The 18,692-nt window shown below is 44.0% G+C and overlaps 1 protein-coding gene across 2 annotated transcripts in view; it reads right to left on the reverse strand.

Moving 5' to 3' along the window:
• Nucleotides 1-18,692, reverse strand: part of LOC103057336 (3',5'-cyclic-AMP phosphodiesterase 4B) — a 94,217-nt gene that overhangs the window by 65,508 nt on the left and 10,017 nt on the right. The window contains exon 1 of one of the 2 annotated variants that reach the window (XM_025165639.2): nt 7,251-7,756. The exons of the other annotated variant lie outside the window; for it this stretch is intronic. Coding sequence (XP_025021407.1) covers nt 7,251-7,387 — 137 coding nt within the window. The 5' untranslated portion in view covers nt 7,388-7,756. Of the gene's footprint in view, nt 1-7,250; nt 7,757-18,692 lie in introns of those variants that run through there. 2 annotated transcript variants of the gene reach the window in all.

Consider the following 18,692-nt stretch of genomic DNA (forward strand, 5'->3'; position numbering starts at 1 on the left):
TGAATAGGGCTGACAGACGTTTACTGAGCAAACAATAAGTTGGAAAAGTGACTTAAACCTCACTCAGCGTCATCAACAGACGCTCTCTTTAATGTATAAGCCAGATCAGCAATAGGCAGCCAATACACGTTGCCCTTCCCTCCAGCCAGCAATTTGGGGATTTCAGCTGATTTACTCTAAGCAAAAGTATTGTCTTCAGTTGGTAGGTTAGGAAAAACCTTCAGAAAGTCACAAGATGTCCTATTAGTGGCATGACTATTTAGAAAACCTTGAGAAAAAATTAAAGAGAACCACGTTTGTGGTAAACATGAGCTTCAGGGCTAAAAAAGTACAAAATTTCCAAGGGAATCTTTCCCAGTTCAGCAGGTGATCCTTTCCACAGGTGATGAACCATGAATCTTCTGCATGCAAAGCATGTATTCTGCCCTAAGTGCCAGTCCCTCTAAAATGCAGTGCCAGGGCTCAATGTTGAACATAAAAAATACCAAAACAGATCCACAATTCACTACTGTTAAATCCAAATGGCACTGCCAAAAAGTTCTAGAGGGAAGTTTTTTCAATCACTGAACTGGGCCATTCCACAGCCAAAACTTGCCACTGACCTAAGGCCCTATGGGATGGGCCATAAAAACTTTTAAATTACTTTTAAAACAATTTAAGTCTCTTTCTCAAAAAGCTGTAGTTATGGGGGGACAGATTGTCCTTTTAAGCAATATAAGGTTCCTTCCCTAGCCATTTAAAAGCGTTAAAGATGTGGTACAAAAAAAGATGTTTCTTATTTTATTTTTTAGGTTTTTTATTTATGGAGAGAAAAATATTTCTACTTCCAACCGCCTAGCAAATAAAAAGGCACTAGTCTGAATGTGACCATTTGTGCTCAATCTATGAAACAATTTAAATAAAATATTACTGAAACAAAGTTCAAGAGATAGTAGGTTCCCCCTTCCCCCCACCACAGAGCGTGTTTTAAAAGAGAGATTTCGGCAGCGGGCTTATATGCTTATCCCACTTTCATCCCTTTTAAGCAGGTTTGGCAAACATCTGTAGTGTTCCCAAAGCCTGTCAGGCTAAAGGAGACAGCTAGAAACCACCGCAGGGAGCCAGTGCCCTTCTCCTGCCACTTTCAATGCATTGACATCTTTTGCTGTTCCCCTTCCTAACTTTCTTTGTTTTTAGGTTTTGCACTGCCTGTGCCGGGCTGTGCTCCCTGCCTTGTATTCCTAGGACAGATCCTCACTGGTGAGAGGCCAACTTATTAATGGGAGACCACAGAGAATTGAGACAACAGCCCCAGCTGAGTGCGTCATAAATTCTCCTGGGCATCATCCAAGTGGAATTGGAGTTCCATTCTCAGCTGGCTGGGACGTCAAGCTTCATGCTTGCATCTACTCCAGCTTGGATCCTTTTCCCACATCTGCACAAGCCTTTCATATACGCTTTGGTCTAGCTGGAGGAATCCAGAAAAGGTTCCCTCAAATTGTTCAGGGAAGGAGACTGAAAAATAAAGAACTCAGGACTGAGCTTCTGAAGAAAGAAAACGTGTCCAAGATGGGATGCAGTGTCACACAGCAGGCTATCTCCCCAGAACTTAAATATAGCTCCTCTTCTCTGGTTTCCTCTTTGACATTTCTCTGTCCTGCCCGTCTAAGCAGGCAGCACTCTAATGACAGCTCTCTCTAAACTTTCAGAGGGGGTTGCCAAGGAAAATGGATGGAGAAGAAGAAGGAAGAAGAGACTTTAGCAACCTGATGGGGACTGGGTCATATCTTTCAGGAAAACTGTGGAAGGAAAGCTCCATTCTATTATTAACACAGAGATAGTGTGTTTATTTGGAAATTAGATATGTGGAGTTCAGCTGGGCTCATGCTCTCGTAAGCATGCTGCGTAGGGCTGAGGCCTTACAGAGTTTTTCAGTTTGTGTGGAAAGTAGTTAAGAATCATGCAATGGAAATGAAACCATAATAGCATAAACCATATGGGCACAAACCTATGCAAGAAGGAAAATGAGCTCTTGTTACAAATTCTTGATGGATTCTCAGGCAAGAACTGGTCTATATCATCACAAACTAGGGAAACTGGACAATGAACAATACTGCTACTCTTTGTAGAAGACAAGGGATAAAATCCACCTGGAATTTTTTTGGACACCAAATCCATAAACAGGTTTATTGACATGTATTACTCGCTGTTCTGCAACTTCCTGCATTTCTCTGGGGTTTGTGCATGAGAATTTCAGCACCAATTGTAGAGAACATATGCGCTCAACTACAACAGCTTCAAGATACAGGTGGAAAGCAAAATCAGAAGAGCAGCTCCAAAACAAGATTTAATCTCCAATCCTATGCCCCACCCTTCCTTCCTGAATCTCCAGATATGTAAACTTCAACTCCAAGAATTCTCAGCAATGAGTATTCCAGACAACTGCAAGGTGCCCAGGATGGGGAAGGCTGCTATATCCATTTACAAAAGCTGAGCCTTACTGAATTCAGTTGGCATTTAATCCTGAATAGACATGCAAGGAGCGGGCTATAAACGTTCCACAAATCCTTCCATGATTCATAGCTGATGGAACAAAATCTCAAAGCTCAGGATATGTGATTGTATTCCTCTCTTGCTTGCTTAAGTTTCAGGCTTCTACTGTGTTCCTTCTGTTTTCCTACTTGGAAAATGGAAACTCATTTCTACACCTGGGTATATATGCTATCTGGGCTCAATGTTTTGGTCAGTTTACATGACTGCATCTAGAGAAGCGAGCTCTGATGCATGTTCCTGACATACCAATTTATTTGTCAGCCATCACACAAGAGTTTTCTACAATAGATTAACTAAATAGCCCAACTGGGAGCTTGCTTGTGCTGCCCTAAAAGTTGAAATCTGTGTAAGACCTTTCTTTAAGAAAAAACACAGACACTGGGGCCCCGCATGGTGTGGGAGGATCAAATTCTCACAGCCCACCCAGTTACAGAGGGCAGCCTTAACTCTTAACTTTTGGCAGCGTGGTATCTTAATGCAGGAATCTGAAAGGGGCAAGGAGCCCCAGTGACTCTCACAGTAGGAGGGTCAGGACTGCTGGTCCTATTCATCCAATTAGGGAAGAGGCCAATTTGGTGTAAGGTGCTGGCCCAGAAACCATAGGAGAGGGTGAGCTAAGTTTAGTTATGGTGCCAGGTTTTTTTTGGTTTTAATATTTTTATTGTACATAGATGTGGCTTTATCTCTTGGCTGTGAGCCGCCCAGAATTTGGTACAAGATGGGCAGCTATATAAATGTTTTAAATAAATAAATAACATAGAATAAAGAAAAACCAGAAGACGGTGAGGTCTAGTCCTGCCTTAGGCAGGAAAGCTGGCTGCCTCTCTCAGCCTAGCCCACCTCACAGGGTTATTGATGTGGAAAAAATAGGAGGTGGGGATATTAGATATGTTCGCCACCTTGAGTTATATATAAAAAAGGCAGGATAAAATTATTATTATTGTTGTTGCTGTTGTTGGTCGCACAGTCAGCCAGATATTTAGACTGGATTTGGCATTTTTATCCACCTATCGAGTCCTTCCCAAGGACCTGGGATAGGCAGATGTTGTTGTTTGATGGTGTTAAAGGTATCGTCATCGTCACAGGATCTAAGCTGTTCCAAGTAAAGCTGCCTTTTGTAATTGACTGATGGTGATTTTATCAATGCCGATGGTGTTCGAGTGGTGCTCCAGTTGTTTTGGGATTGCACCCAAGGCTCCTATTACTATTGTACTATCTTTGCTTTATTTTGCCACAGCCGTTCTACTTCTATTTGCAGGTCTTTGTATTTTGTGATTTTCTTCAGTTCTTTCTCTTCTATTCTGCTGTCTCCAGGTATTGCAATGTCCACTATCCAGACTTTTTTTACTTTCTTATCAACAATTGTTAAGTCTGGGGTATTACGTGGCAGATGCTTGTCTGTTTGAATGCTGTTGGACCTGGGATAGGCAGATATTGTTGTTTAATGGTGTTAAAGATATTGTTGCAGGATGTAAGCTGTTCCAAGTAAAGTTGCCTTTTGCAATTGACTGATGATGATTTTGTCAATGCCAAGGGTCTTCAAGTGGTCCCAGAGTACTTTAGCTTCTTCATTTTCTATTACTTTGTCTGTTTTGTGGTTCCACCAGTTCTTGCTTACAGGCAAGTGGTATTTCTTGCAGATATTCAGACTTTTGATGTTATTTCCATAGGGCATCTTGATTCCTTCAGTTTTCACTATTTTCTCCTTGTTGATGGTAAAGGTAGCACATTTGTCCAGTCCCAACTCCATTGCAATATCTTAGCTGTATATTCAGACAGTGTTGAGCAGCGATTCTATTCCTATATTCTATATTCTACTGGGTGCAGACCAGTCAGAAGTTTCAACCAAAAACCATGCAGTTCATCTTCACCTGATGCTGACCAATTCTTGATCTTCCTTGCTCTTTTTAAAAATAATTTTAATCATCATCATCATCATCTAATCATCTGGCTGATTGTGCGACCAACCATAATAATAATATTCCAGGAATGACTGCCTGGGCTAGGCACCTAGGAAAAAGGATACATGAGTCAGCTGAGGCCCTTATGAGAGGGGCAATTATTCCAGCAAGAATTTGAAAACAGGGGTTTCCCACTGAAGTAGACTGCTTGATGTAGATGTATACTGTAGTAATTAATTGTGTGTGTGTATATGCCTACGAGTCAGTGTTGACTCCTGGTGACTACGTGGACTAGTCCCTGCAGTTTTCTTGGCAAGATTTTTGGGAGTGGTTTGCCCTTGCCTGCTTCCTAGAGAGAGGGTGACTGGCTCAAGGTCACCCAGCTGGCTTCGTGCCTAAGCTAGGACTAGAACTCATGGCCTTCCGGTTTCTAGCCTGTTGCCTTAACCACTACACCAAGCTGGTTCTCACTATGGTAATCCTGCTCTGCATATGCTGAGACTAGAGGGAGAAAGGGGATTTGCTTCACTTGACTTCACTTCTAGGGACTTCACATTCCATGCAGTTCTTTGGGGATTTTTTTTTTTTTCAAATTCCCTACAGCCCTGGGAGTCTCCCATCCAAGTACTCACCAGGCTGGACCCAGCATAGCATTTTTCAAGATGCTGCCATCTGCTATGATTATTATGCCTATGGCAGCAAAAGTCCTGGCAGAGGCATCTCTAATCTGCTAGGAAACAGGGACAACAGCTGCCAGGGTAGGGTACTGAAACTCAGCTGTTTGATTTTTTTAATGGGAGGAATGATATTGGGGCAGGGTTTTTCTGCACATCCACATGCTTCTAGGTGTGCTTCCTGTACCCTTGAGATCTATGGGACTACAACTGCCACAATAATGCTGGTTAGTTATAATGGGGGTTGTAGCACATGTAACCTGAAGACACATAGTTGGGAAAGCCTGATCTAAATATTAATCCTACCTGGTTTCTTTCGGTTTCCAAATACAGCACATAAACATGTCACATGGCGTAGATATGGCGTATTTGTATTCACATAAGGGACAGAATTCTTTTTGGATTCTGCTCAAATTAGATGCTGAAAGAGAGGGCTTTATTATTTTCTCTAGAGAACTGAAGAGATGCCTACCAGATCAAGAAGACCATCAAGATTTTGTATTCTGTTCTGCTGCCTAAATCACCATTAAAACTGACAACTTCTCTGACCATAGAGCCATTAACCTGGGCCACTGTGGTACAAGTCTGAGCCCATCCTTGATCCTCATGTGACCCATAACACCAAGCCTATTGATCTCTCTTTCTCATCATATAGCAAACCTCATACAAAACTGATATGGACACTTAATGCTAACTATGACACATTATTTGAACATCCTAATTACGTCTTATGCAAGGCAATAGACAAAAAAGAAACCTGATGGGAAATTGCATATGTTTTCAAAGGCATAATAAGGTGGAAGGAATAAGGAGGGAAGGATAGAGAGTGACCCCAAAGGGGAGAGAATGTAAGCCATGGTTTACCACTTGTCCAAGGCAGATATGACTTGAATCTTTCTCAAGGTGGATTGAGCTAGTCAGACCTTATGGCAGATGGTGACAGACAGACCTTTTGGCACATGGCCCAGAGATTTCCTGCTCAACATGCATGCAAAAAAGGGTGGTGCTTCTCAGAGCAAAAGCCAGGAGCCACAAACATTGACAGATGTGTCCCCTTCCTTGAGAATGCTGTTCCTTCCAACCAGTGGACAAGGAGGGCAGCTCCAGGACCTTAAAGGGCTAATTTCCAATGAATCTTGGTAGCAGCCAAGTGTGAATGGGCATTTAACACTAGCAAGGAGGGTAGAGCCTGCAACCCTCTACCCAGAATAAAATATACAGTAAATTCACTGTATCTTCTTTGTTACTTATGCCACCTCTCCACAAACGTGTTTTCAGGTAAGCTAACAACATGGTTTAAAAAAATCAACCATGGCATACAATAAACAGTACAACAATACACAGAAAATACACAGGGGGCTCAGTTCTTTCTGCAGTTCAAAGGATGTCTGCCTTGGCCACATGAGCAACACAAACTCATTTTGAAAGATATTATTATCTAAAATACTAATGAACATGATTATGATCTGACAACTGTGATTCCCAATTCAACTTTTCAGAGCCTGCTGGGCCCCAACTACCCTTGAGAAGATTATTGGGTGCAGAGACACAGTAGCCTGCTTTGCAAGACCATAACTGAATCATGATTTATTCCCAATGTCCTTTTGTAGAAAACACTGAACAAAAAGTAACCTCATGGGCTGGGTCTGCACAGCCTGTTAGGCTAAAATGGGGCTGGCTAGTTTATTAATCACATTAATAAACCGCTGCAATCCTGAAGAACTCTTGGCAGTTGTGGTTTTGTGAACCCCTACGCACCACTGCTCGAGACTGAGTTACAGTAGAAAACTTTATTGGTGTCAGAAATAGCATATCACTTCACAGTCAGGTGCCAGAGACCTCTGGCCAGGATCACCAAAAGAGACACTAAGCAGGTCCACGTCTCGGATACTTCTGGAGTGGTGGCCCTACCCACCACATCCAGGGACCGTGCTGAGCCCCCTTTTGGAAACAGGATTAAGAAAAGCTTGAGTGAGGGGGAGAATGGGTGCTCTGCTCTCCCACCACCCCAGCCAGGAAGCCAGCTCCCGCAGACCCTGTCTGCGCAAATTTCTGTCACAGCCCCCGACCCCACTTCCTCGCAAGCCGCACAACCGCAGGGTTCCTCCCTCCTCCCGGAAACTCCGAGGCTAAACTGACCGACCTCACTGACTTCGCCAACAGCCGGTGCCGCTTAATGTCCTCCTCGCTGAAGGAGAAATGCATGTCCACCTCGGTGGCACGTTGGTGACCCGGCGGGAGCCCAAGGAACCGAGGCGGCGCGAAGGCCTTGGCTGGCATGAAAGAGCCCGAGACAGAAGCCGCTCATGGAGGAAGAAAGGCGTCCCCAGAGTCGGCTCCGGAGCCCCGAAGTCGCCCGAGTCTCCGAGCGGCTGCCGCGGTTCCTGAAAATCCCCAACGCGATGGGTAGCACCAGGGAGTTCAGGCTGGAGGAGGAGGAGGAGGAGGCGGCGCTGGCCGTGGCGGTGTTTGGGGCGGAGGGGGCGGGGGGGGCGAACTGCGATCTAGAAAGCCCGGCGCCGGAGCGCAGGGTCCTGCTGAGGAATACGAAAAGGTAGCCAGAAGCGCAGAGAGGGCACGGGACTCCCGGGGCTTGGAAGGCGCAATCTTATTTTTCCTCCCGTTCCTGTGCTGTCCTCCACGATGGTGCTATGGAGAGAAAGTTGGTAAACTCAGGGCAGGGCACGTGCTTTGCTTACAGAGGCCCACCCCCAACCCCTCCAAGGTAAGCCTGACATACCGGAAAAACGCTGTCGGTCCGCATAAACAGAACAGAAAGACAGCTGTCCTTGTTCCTACTTGAAAGAAATCCTATTGTGGCGCTATTTCCTTTCCACCCAGATTCTACAGCCGACTGTTACAGCCAAGATTGAATATGGAGCGTATGGATTCCTTTTCTTTATTCCAGCATTTGTTCCTTGATACCAAGCTACAGTGCCTCTAAGCATGTGCAGATTTCATTGCTCTTCACTCAGTAACCTCAACTCTCCAAATCTGGGTTTGGAAAAGTGGGCCATAAGGTCATTCTTTCCCTTTTTTGCAGTATCCAACTTGCCAAGCAGGAATAAAATATAAATATTCTTAATAGTTTGCACTATGTTATTTCAAACATCTGACAGAGCAAACAAGCAAATCCTTCAGTGGTCCTGTGTTACTCCTAGCTGGGTCTTCCCCAAATTAGAGGTGGGTCTCTCAACATTTTAAAACTGCCCAGCTTTGATACCGAGATGGGGACTACCCATGGCGCTACCCTTGATTTAACCAGTTTCTTGAACAAACCATAGTGGCCCAGATGTGATACACATTAACCCACAATGGCTGATTGCAATATATCAAACCGGAACTAAACAAACCAACTTCGGCTTAGCAATGTGTGACTGGAAGTTGAATGGAATATCTATTATAGTCAAGTACCAGTGCTGAACATTCATATACTGCAAATATTGGAGCTTTCCACAAATGATGGATAAGCATTCTAGCCATAAATTACTAGGGCTGTGCAACACTTGGGAATGCAAAGGGGGCCACATAAATCTGCAGTACCTTAAAGTAGTGACATCTTTTCCCAGGACTTGGCTGCTTTAAAAAGTTGGAGACAGATGCTATATTCCTGCCTTTGCACAAAGCTGCAAAGCTTTATTACTTACCCATTTAACTACCATTAGTTAGCACAATAGGTACACTTTGATATATACACAGTCAGAATATTAAAAGATATTAATATTAATATTAAAAAATATTAAATGATACCATTTTTATTGCTGTTTCATATAGTATAATGCTTGGAATATTACTGAATACACTGAGCTCTTGTCTCAAAGAGAACAAGAAAGGACTTTATTCTAAAATATGGCCTACCAATATTAATAACAAATAGGAGTGCAAATTTAGACCATAATCTCTTTCCAGCAGTAACCAGCCATATTGCTGTGGACACTGTCAAGCTGAATGTGAAAGCTGTGCTCTTTATGCCTGGCAACTCTACCATCTCCAACAAGGAGAATCCTAACAGCCGTACATAGTTAGGTCCTCGTCCTCCAGAGATCTGTCTTTTATAAAAGCCACTGAGACCCATGGCCAGTCTCATAGTTGAGGATTTGATGTGCTGTTTTCTACGTATGGAGATGCATACTTCATAATCAGTAAATGAAAACAATAGTTATAAATAAGCACACAACTGTTGGCAGAGAGATGAAACTGCACATGTAATTCAGGAATCCTGGTGCAAAAACAAAATCCTTCTTGCCATAATTGCTTTACAAATGTACTTTATGAAGTAAAGCCCCAGGAAAGCACATGGGGAAAGCAGCAAGTGTCGGAGAAGAAGAGAGAAAAGAAAAGGAAGGAAGGTCTTCTGTGTTCCTGGGGTCAGGATCCAAATGCTCCAGTTCAGGTTTTGAAACACACTTCCCTAATGTCCCACCCACTTATTTACTGAAGGGTGACCACTAAGTTCTTCCCCAAGAGGAATTCATCTGCCACAAGGTTCCCTCTGTGCCTCTGGTTGTGGAGGCGAGTAAATGAATGGGGCTGGCCCTTACAGGGTCAGTTTACACACACCCTTGGGACAAGATGTACATATCCTTACAGGGGGACAAAAACACTAGATTCCTTGCTTCTTCTTTGTCAAATCACACCCTGGTGACACTTTGCAAAGTTCTAACCAGCAAACTCCACTATGTGTGGTCAGAGGACTGGTTTCAGGGAAAGGAGGGGGGTGTCTCAAACATCAGTAATCAACAGTGACAAATAACATGTTCAGGAAGCATGGCTCTCAATAAGAGAAGCTGGAGACACTCATGTCCTTAAGTTTTCTGAACTTGTATGGCTGGTCACTACTGGACACAGCAGAAACAGAGGCAATAGCCTTCCCGCTATTGTGTGGACCTTCAAATATGGATAGACACTGTAACCCTGCTCATCCTAATGAGACAGCTGATTGTGGTTGTAATCTAGTGATATCTGGAACCACAGGTTTCCCACCTTGCGCTGACTTTCTATGAAACACATTTGATGCCCGTGGGAAGCCGGTTCCATCATCTCGTGGCGCTGACCTCTCCGCGTCTCCCTGCACAGAACTATGCGTCCGCTACGGTCACTTAGTGCACGCTGCCAAACTCTTCTTTTCCTAGGCAGTTCAGAAGTGCTGAGGATAGCACTTTTCGCTTAGCACCGTTTTACTTCCTCTCTTCGGCTGCCGTGTAGGCATACTTTTTACTGGCTTCTGTTTCTTACTACTTTGGGCTGGGAATGTGCCTCCAGATTGCAGGCTTGCTATACAAAGGATCCAACAAAGGATGCAGCAACACAGCCCAGGGTTCCCACTGCAGGGATGGCTCCTGTAGCCCGTCCTGTATCTCCTGCCAGAGAGAGACAACCTGGGCGGGCTGGATCGGGGGTTGGTGTCTCTATGTCCGGAGCCGACTTGGCACCTGGAATGGCAGGAAGTGCCCTTGGCTTGGCTTAGCAGGACTGTGTGGGTGACTGTATGCAAGCAGCTTAATTTGTACCCTCTGTGGAAAAAGCCTTGAAGCCACATCCCTGGATCCTGAAGAGCTGCAGACTGAGATCCCTCCTCAACCGAGATTTCTCAAGCCTCGTAAAAGAAGAAGGTGGGGGGGGGGCATTCCAGTTCTAATGCAATTGTCCAGCTTCCCTGGGGTTGATGGGAGGGGTGGCACAAAGAAATGACCAAAGGGGACTCATTCTGAACTCTCCAAATTCTTAAAGTGTATTGACTAGATAACCTTATCTAAGTTACGGTTTATCTAACCCTAAACTCATGGTCGAACGTCACTGAGAGTGGGGCGACTTCCTGATCCCAAGAACAAAAGTGAAAGCGCCCCTAATGCCCGCTTAGAGCATTATCTCCACTTCCTGGCTGTGCCACTGAGTCACTCTGTGACTTAGCGAGTCACTTCCTTTCATTGTGCATCATAGTTCTCCCTTAAAAACATACAAAACCTCTGCCTCCTTAACTCACCCCCACTGAGCCTTCAGCCCACAGCAGGTTACAAGGGTCTTTTGAGTGAGTGAGTAGGAGGATAAAGAGCTAATGGCTGATCCAAAACATCCAGCCTCTTCCCTTGCCAGTGTGCTTAACAGCCCTGATAACATCAGGTGGAGGGGAACTGTAAGTTCTCTTAAATTGCTCAACCTTTCTGGAATTCCCCATCATCTTTTTGAAGCAGGAAGAACCCTTTCCCGGGTCAGAATGCGGTTTAGTGGCTGCAGTCGCTTGACCTTGAGTGAACCAGGTTTAAAACCGTGCCTCATTCCCCAGTTTCCATGGCAGGTCAGGAGACCAGCCCAATTATACCTCATTTCCATTTCAAACATTTCAGCCATAATAGCAGTACAGGACTGGTTTAAGATGTGCCAACAGGCCCCCATGTTATCTTAGGAAACAAGCAGCAAGGTCAAATGGCATCTCTGACTCATTTCTAGTTAAAAAGGGCCCTCTTAGCAAGTTTCCAGAGAAATGCTCATACCTTAACCCTTAGGATTCTAGTGTCAGGGTGCACAAGCATGCTTGGAATAAGGACTATTAAAGCTGCTACAGGTTTGGAATATTCAGGTGTTAGAGCATTGTTAAGACATCATGCTTGGTGGGTCCTTCTGTCCCATGTTTGCTGCAAATGCATCAAAACTGGACCAGGAAGATCCAGGTGGAAATCCTGTCTTGACCACAGATTTCATTGGAGGACTATGCAAGCCACTCTTCTGAATCCACTTGGTTATTGCAGGCATAAAAGTAGGGGAGTCTCCCATGTAAGCCACCTTGAACTCTCAGAGAAAAGGTAGGATAGAAATGCTGTTACTACTACCCGCAACAATAACAACATTTTTGCTTGCTGGGTCTCAGATTTGTCCTCAGGATTCCCAGTAATAGGGACAAGAGCTAAGCTAATGCACAAGGGTGCACCAGATTTCTCCTCAACAAATTTATTCAATTTCTCCTCCAACAGAGTGAATAGCAAAAACTAAAACCTGAAGCATGTTTCAAGACTGTATCTCATGTTTGAGATAAATTATTACACACCTCCATGCACTTATTTTGTTTGTGGGACTGATTTGGGGAGATTTTTCATCATAGAAGGCCTTACATGAAGAAACACTAGTGGGCCAAAATGGTTTGCTACGTGATATGCTGTCTTTACAGCCAGGCGTAACCCTTTCAAAGATCTTGCTGCACAACTCAGACATGTTTCTAAATGTTCATCTACCATCAATAGAAATGTGTTCTGTGTTTCAAAATAAAAACGGAGGTTCCAAGAAAAGCATTTTTTTTTTAAAAGAAAAATACAAGATTCCTTGCATGGAAGAATGAACAGGGTGGTGTATCTAATGTAAAGACAGCACAGACCCCTCCTTTTTGTTTTCACGAGACTGGAGAAGGCAACATCTAAAAACCTCAAATTTGGCTGACCTGCCTGAAGAGATTTCTGTTGTGGTCCCCAAAGATAGCCAGCTGCAGTGGGGTGGGAGAAAGCAAACCACAGCAGCAGCTGTTTGGCTGAGACCTCATAGGTCATGGGAGATGGAAGGACGAAACAACATTTTCTTCCCATATATTAGCTAAACAGACCATGATGATTTTACTGCAGCGGTTTCCTTAAATCCCACAGCCATGAAACAGGGTATTTTCTGTTAAAAGCCATAGAAACAAAAGCAGGGAAGGGCAGGAACAGCCTAAGCTAAGGTAGAAAATATGATGTCCCCCATTGCTAATCATTAATATTTGACAAAAGCACTTCTTGGAACAAACCTCTCTCACTTGTTTCAGGAATGCTGGACTGGGAGAACATTTGCACGGCCTTTGCTCATTAGGCCAAGTCTGCCTCTTCCTGTGCCATCAACATTCAAAAATTTGCCGCCTTGCCTTGTCTCAGAGAATGAAGTCATTTATCAGCAGAACCATCACGAGGGTTATCCAATCCATGCTGGAATGCTTATTCAACCACAGCGTGCATGGAACTGGCTAAAGCCATCAAGAGGGTTAGGGGGTATGTGAGAGAAAGGAATCACAATGAAGTTCTGCCCTCCTGAGTGTAGAGAAAGTGCATTTTCCTGCAACAGAGTTAGCTGGCTGTCTGGACCCTCAGAATTGTCATAGAGATACTCACAGATACTGAGATATTCATGGGTATCTCAGTTCTTTATCCCAAGGTCCTTTTGTAGCCTACAGGATTAAATGCATACATCAGGGAGGGTTATCAACAGGTTTAGGAAAAACTCCCAGTTTGCAAAATAACATTTAACAACAACAAAAATGTCCCAGAACAGAACGGAGAACATCCTGAATAGAAGCAGAAGAGCCCTCCACACCGAACCCTTACAGCATAATGACATCATTGTCAGGAGACAGCCTTTTAATGTCTTCAGAGCTCCACCTGAAGCCACTAAAAAAATCAGCTAATAGTATATAAAGCATCTCTACCTGAACTAAGAAAAAACTGTGTTTCAAACATCAGGACTAAAGATTTTGTATCATGATCTGCTGCAGCTCCTCATTCTTATTTCTGTCCTCTTCTGCAGCCAACCACTGGAAGGCAGTGGGTTCTTTGGATGGCACCTCCCACGTTTGTGTGTTTGATAAGTCAGAAATAACCCGGGACTAGGGCATCGAATCATGGCTATAGGGCTGAAGGACGCTTTGTTTTTTCTTCTTGACCAAAGCCCTTTCTCCCCCAAATTGTTTTCCTCTGTGTGGTTATAGCAATGGTAGGAATGATTTAAAAAGAATATCCCTCCCCCAGCGTCACAACCCCATTGCTTTTAACCCAGCCAAAGGAGTTTCAACCACAATTCTACATCTTGTACATGTGTTTTGTTCACATGACACCACATCCACAGAGCAGCTATAGTACCATAAATAACAGGCCTGCCTGCAGTCATTGTCTACAGACTCTGGTTAAGTTTTAATCTGCCTACCTCATAAATAAAGGCTAATAAATAAATTAATAAATAACTGTACATTTCTTAGGGCTGCCAGATCTGGGGTGCAGGAATTTGGGGGACCACCAGATGGCAGCAAAGAGTCCAATAGGGTAAGCTTCTTTATATCTCTTTGCTGCCACCTACTGCTTCTCTGGACATTTTGCAGCCGAGATCTGGGAATGCTTAAGTTTTAGGTCAGAACTTAATTCTCTCCATGGTTAATGCTGAGTAAGGTTCAAGCTCTTAATAACCAGGATTTGTAAACCTAGCTTATTTTAGGGGTAGTTGAAGAAAAAGTCAATATGGTATAGCGGTTAAGGGGTTGGACAGGAGTGACCCAGATTCTAGTCCAGCCATGGAAGGTCACTGGATGACATTGGCCCTTCATTCCCTCACAGCCCTACCTTCCCATAAGGTTGTTGTGGTGGGGATAAAACTAAATCTCAGTGAAAGTACCCTACTCCCCCTAGAGAAAAGAGGGACATAAATCTAACAAATAAATATGTATACCGGCCCATAGAGGAGCCTGGAATGAGTTTTCCATTCCACGAACACTACAGAGCTGCCAAATATTTGCTTTGGAGCATTCCCTTCTTCCTGAGGTTGAAATTCAGCAGTAACCTTTAGTTCTCAGGGATGGGGCTCTTAGGGGACCCCTGCAGCTGGTGTCTGGAAGTGGGAAACAGAAAAGATTTCTGGCAGAGAAGTATTAGGGTTTACTTTGAAATGTCACCTGGATGAAATGAATAGAGATAAATAATCTCATAACACAGACCTTTCAAAGTTTTGAACAGAACGGAAGAATCCGGGACCTCAGGTTTGGTTACACAAATTATACTGTACTACCCTCTAATGGACATTGTTTGCTATTACACATTAACCATCCACTCTACTAATTGCCCAAGAGAAAGTCGCATCCAGCTGCAGCTTACACCACCAGCAAAATACAGGGAAACTTACTTTCCTGCCCCCGGCCCTACCCGATCCATAGAAGGTCCCAGATATCCCCTGTTCTAAAATAGGAGAGTTGATAATGGGCAGGCAAGTTTGGCTGATGCACTGCTACTTCCTCTTCTGATACAAAAGGCTGAGTGCGTAATCCAGGTACATTTCTTATGGCACGACTGCATAATCTCATCCCTGCTCCAATGTCTTCCAGCTGCATGACAGCTCCCACCATACCCATCCAGCAACGGGTCCTGTCGGAGGGGGGATTTGAGAAAAAACAAGCCCCTTTCCTCTTGTCGTCTATCACTGGTAGGGCTGCCAGCTGGCGTGGTGGTGTGTGTGAGGGAGACCTACACAGCAATAGAGGCAACGCAGCGCTGTATAGCGAGAGGGTTAAGAGAGCCATGGGCTGACCAGAGTCATAAGGTGCTGGATTTGGACTAGGGAGACCTGGGTTCAAGTCCCCATTCAGCCACTGAGGCCATTGCAAACTAACCAACCTCATTTCCTCTAAAAGACAGAGCCAGGCTGTTTCTCTTAGGTGAGAAAACTGATTTCCAGCTTCATGGCCCACTTCCGGCCTTGATTAAAACCACCTGCCACTGCTCAGACCTCAGGGCTCCTTCCAGACTGCAGCAAAATGCCTTCAGTTTTTGTTTGTTTTGTTTAATTTCAAGAGGTGTCCGATATTCTTGGCAGAGGGAAGTGAAGAAGCTCCGGCAGAGAAGTAACTCATACATGCTCCACCCCCGCCCCCGCCCCCGCCAAATCCTCTCCAAGGCTGGTTTTTCTTAAGAAAAGCAGCAGCCAAATACAGTATCTGGGAGAAAGGGTACCACTGCCGCCTGGTGGCCATGAGGAGTAACTGATTGCCAAGAAATTGATGGGAGTGACTCCTACAGCAAAGATCCTGCAGGTTAGGCACTTGGAGGACTTTTATATTTCATGATCCTGGGGAACAATTTACTATTGCATCTGCTGAACATTTTAGGGGCAATCAGGAGAAGTTATGAGCACTTGACAAGAATGCACTTTAGATCCAAGTGTTGGGAGGACAACAATGCATGATTTTTATTTATGTATTTATTGTAATTATATAACCGCTCATCTCACATAAAAGTGACTCATGAATACTTCTGGGATGCCAGTTCAACATCTCCTGTCTTTAAACCCTCAAGTTCCTCCCTGCTTCCAGAATAGCTGCTGTCTGCTTTAGGAGGAAAACTTCCACTGGCACTCTTCAATAATTAAATCATATAAAGCAGCATTTCCTTCCAGCCTGTTGTGAGACCAAAACTTTTTTTCAGTCAAATGCTACCTGTGTTTATCACCGAGTTCACATTTCATCCTTAGCCATAGCTTATTTAACTGTGATTTATTAAAGACACTGTCATGGGCTGGGTTCACACAGCATAGTGAGCCATAACCATTGTTTACTGTCAGCCCTTCAAGGTAGGCCAGGTCTGGAAAAAGACTCTCTAAGAATGTCTGGAATTCTACTTAACTGAGACGGGCTACAGTCCCACAGTGGAAGCTTGGATTATAAAATTGACTGAACTTGCAGAAATTGTGAAGTTGACCAGTTTGGTCAGGGAAAAAACCGACAAAGACATTTTTGAAAGACCAGAAACCTTATATGGACTTTTTGTTGAAAGGAGAAAAGACTGAATTGATGATTTCTGGATTTGGAGATTAAAAAGGGTCAAAGAGGAAGGAGAAAGAATAAGATGGCAATTACTCAATAGAAAGAAAGGTGGAAGGCATAATTTTATGTTTTCTTCTCTTTTAATTTCTTTTCTTTTTTTCTATATTCTTTTCTTTCTTTTCTCTTTGTTTTGTATGCTTCTATTACATTGGAAAATTCTAATAAAAAATTATATGTGTGTTCTTCTTCATTTCCCGGCGTTAAAATATGTTTCTGTAACTGTCTAGTAATTTCTCCAAGGTCATCTCTGTGGCTCTCCACATTTATAAACCATAATAACTGGGTTCACTTAACACGCTAAGTCAAAACCAAACTACATGAAAATTTTATGTGATGTATGAACTCCAAAATGAGCAGGTGTTTTCTCCAGTATCTATAGCCAGGGTAGCACAAAGCTGACCTTGGCTGATCTCAGAAAGTTAAGCAGCATTGGGCCCCGTTAATCTATGGGTAATTGGCATTACACAATTGTTATAATAAAAAATGAATTTAAAGGATCAGGATAGGAGACCATCAGAACATCCACCAGGCAACTGTAAATGATTTCTGTGTCCATGAAGTCATCAGCTAAGCTTAACTGAAAGGAGAGATTAAGTTTAGAATTGTAATTTGTTTTTTTTTGTTTTGGTGCCTTCAAGTCAGTCTTGACTCCTGGCGACTGCCTGGACTAGTCTCTGCAGTTTTCTTGGCAAGGTTTTTCAGAAGTGGTTTGCCCTTGGCTCCTTCTTCCCAGGGCTGAGAGAGACTGGCCCAGCTGGCTTCAGGCAGACTAGAACTCACCATCTCCTGGTTTCTAGCTTGTTACCAAACTGGTTTAGATAATCTTAATAGCAAGTCCTTAATATAACAAAGTGGGAAGGGGTGTGATGGAGGGGTTTTCTCAAAACTCCACTGGCTCAACACTCAGATCACTTCTCAATCTTTGATAATGATTTGGGGAGGGGGGTGCATCAATATGGAACAAGATGGCTGTAACCAGTGTGTCCTCTCCTTCCCCAAAGTTTTCATTTTATTCCTGTGGAAACCACCATGGCTGCCACCCACCCCTACCCCAGAGTTGTCCTCAGCCTAATTCATGAAGTAGGTGTGAGGACAACACTCCTCAGATGCCTCCTGCACAGGCCAAGCCCAGCCAGGAGGGGAGGAAGCTGGGGGAACGTGGCCGTGGCACATCTACCTCCTAAGGCTACACAGGAAGGGTTCAGTGTGGGTGGCTCGTAAGAGGTTTAGTTTAACAGAGCTCCTCTGTGTATGCCAGCATTTCTGTAATTTCTTAATATGTTAATTCCTTACTTTACGTCAGGAGTATGTCCATGGCCATTAAAACCACAGCACGGAACCAGCACACATTCTCAGAAGCCACCACCAAATTTCCAACTCCCAAGACTTTAAGTGAGTGCTTCCCATATGCCTGCATTTAGCTGATGGGTGGAAAGGAGAAGGGAAGCAATTTCTTGGCTTGACTGGGCGGCAGGGAGAGTTTAAGGTACCTGAAATTAGGAAGCAGGGGAGGAGTGTGTGTATATTTCAGTGGGAGTGTGCATAATGTACATATATTTTGTTTAGATTTTTTTTATCCCACCTTTGTTATTTTTAACTCATGGCACTGAACATACCTAACACTCCTTCCTCCTCCTATTTTCCCCACAACAACAACCCTGTGAGGTGAGCTGGGCTGAGAGAGAGTGACCGGCCCAAAGTCACCCAGCCAGCTTTCATGCCTAAGGCAGGACCCGAACTCAGCGTCTCCCAGTTTCTAGCCTGGTGCCTTCACCACTGGGCCAAACTGGCTCCAGACCAAATATTTGCTTCCCTGCTCACGTGCACTCACCCATGCAGGCAGATACAATCCCTCATTTACCACCCATTGCGCATGTGACCCCGGGGCTTAAAAAATTGCCTATCCTTCCTCTAAACATAACTTTAATAATACCAGGCTGGTTGCTTCACGGAGGAAAGAAATCTGAAAATACAACTTTAGTAACCTTCAAC

This window comes from Python bivittatus, unplaced genomic scaffold, assembly GCF_059951505.1.
Source record: "Python bivittatus isolate LINGU-HERP-01145 unplaced genomic scaffold, Pbiv_v1 ctg000220_np1212, whole genome shotgun sequence".
NCBI lineage: Eukaryota > Metazoa > Chordata > Lepidosauria > Squamata > Pythonidae > Python > Python bivittatus.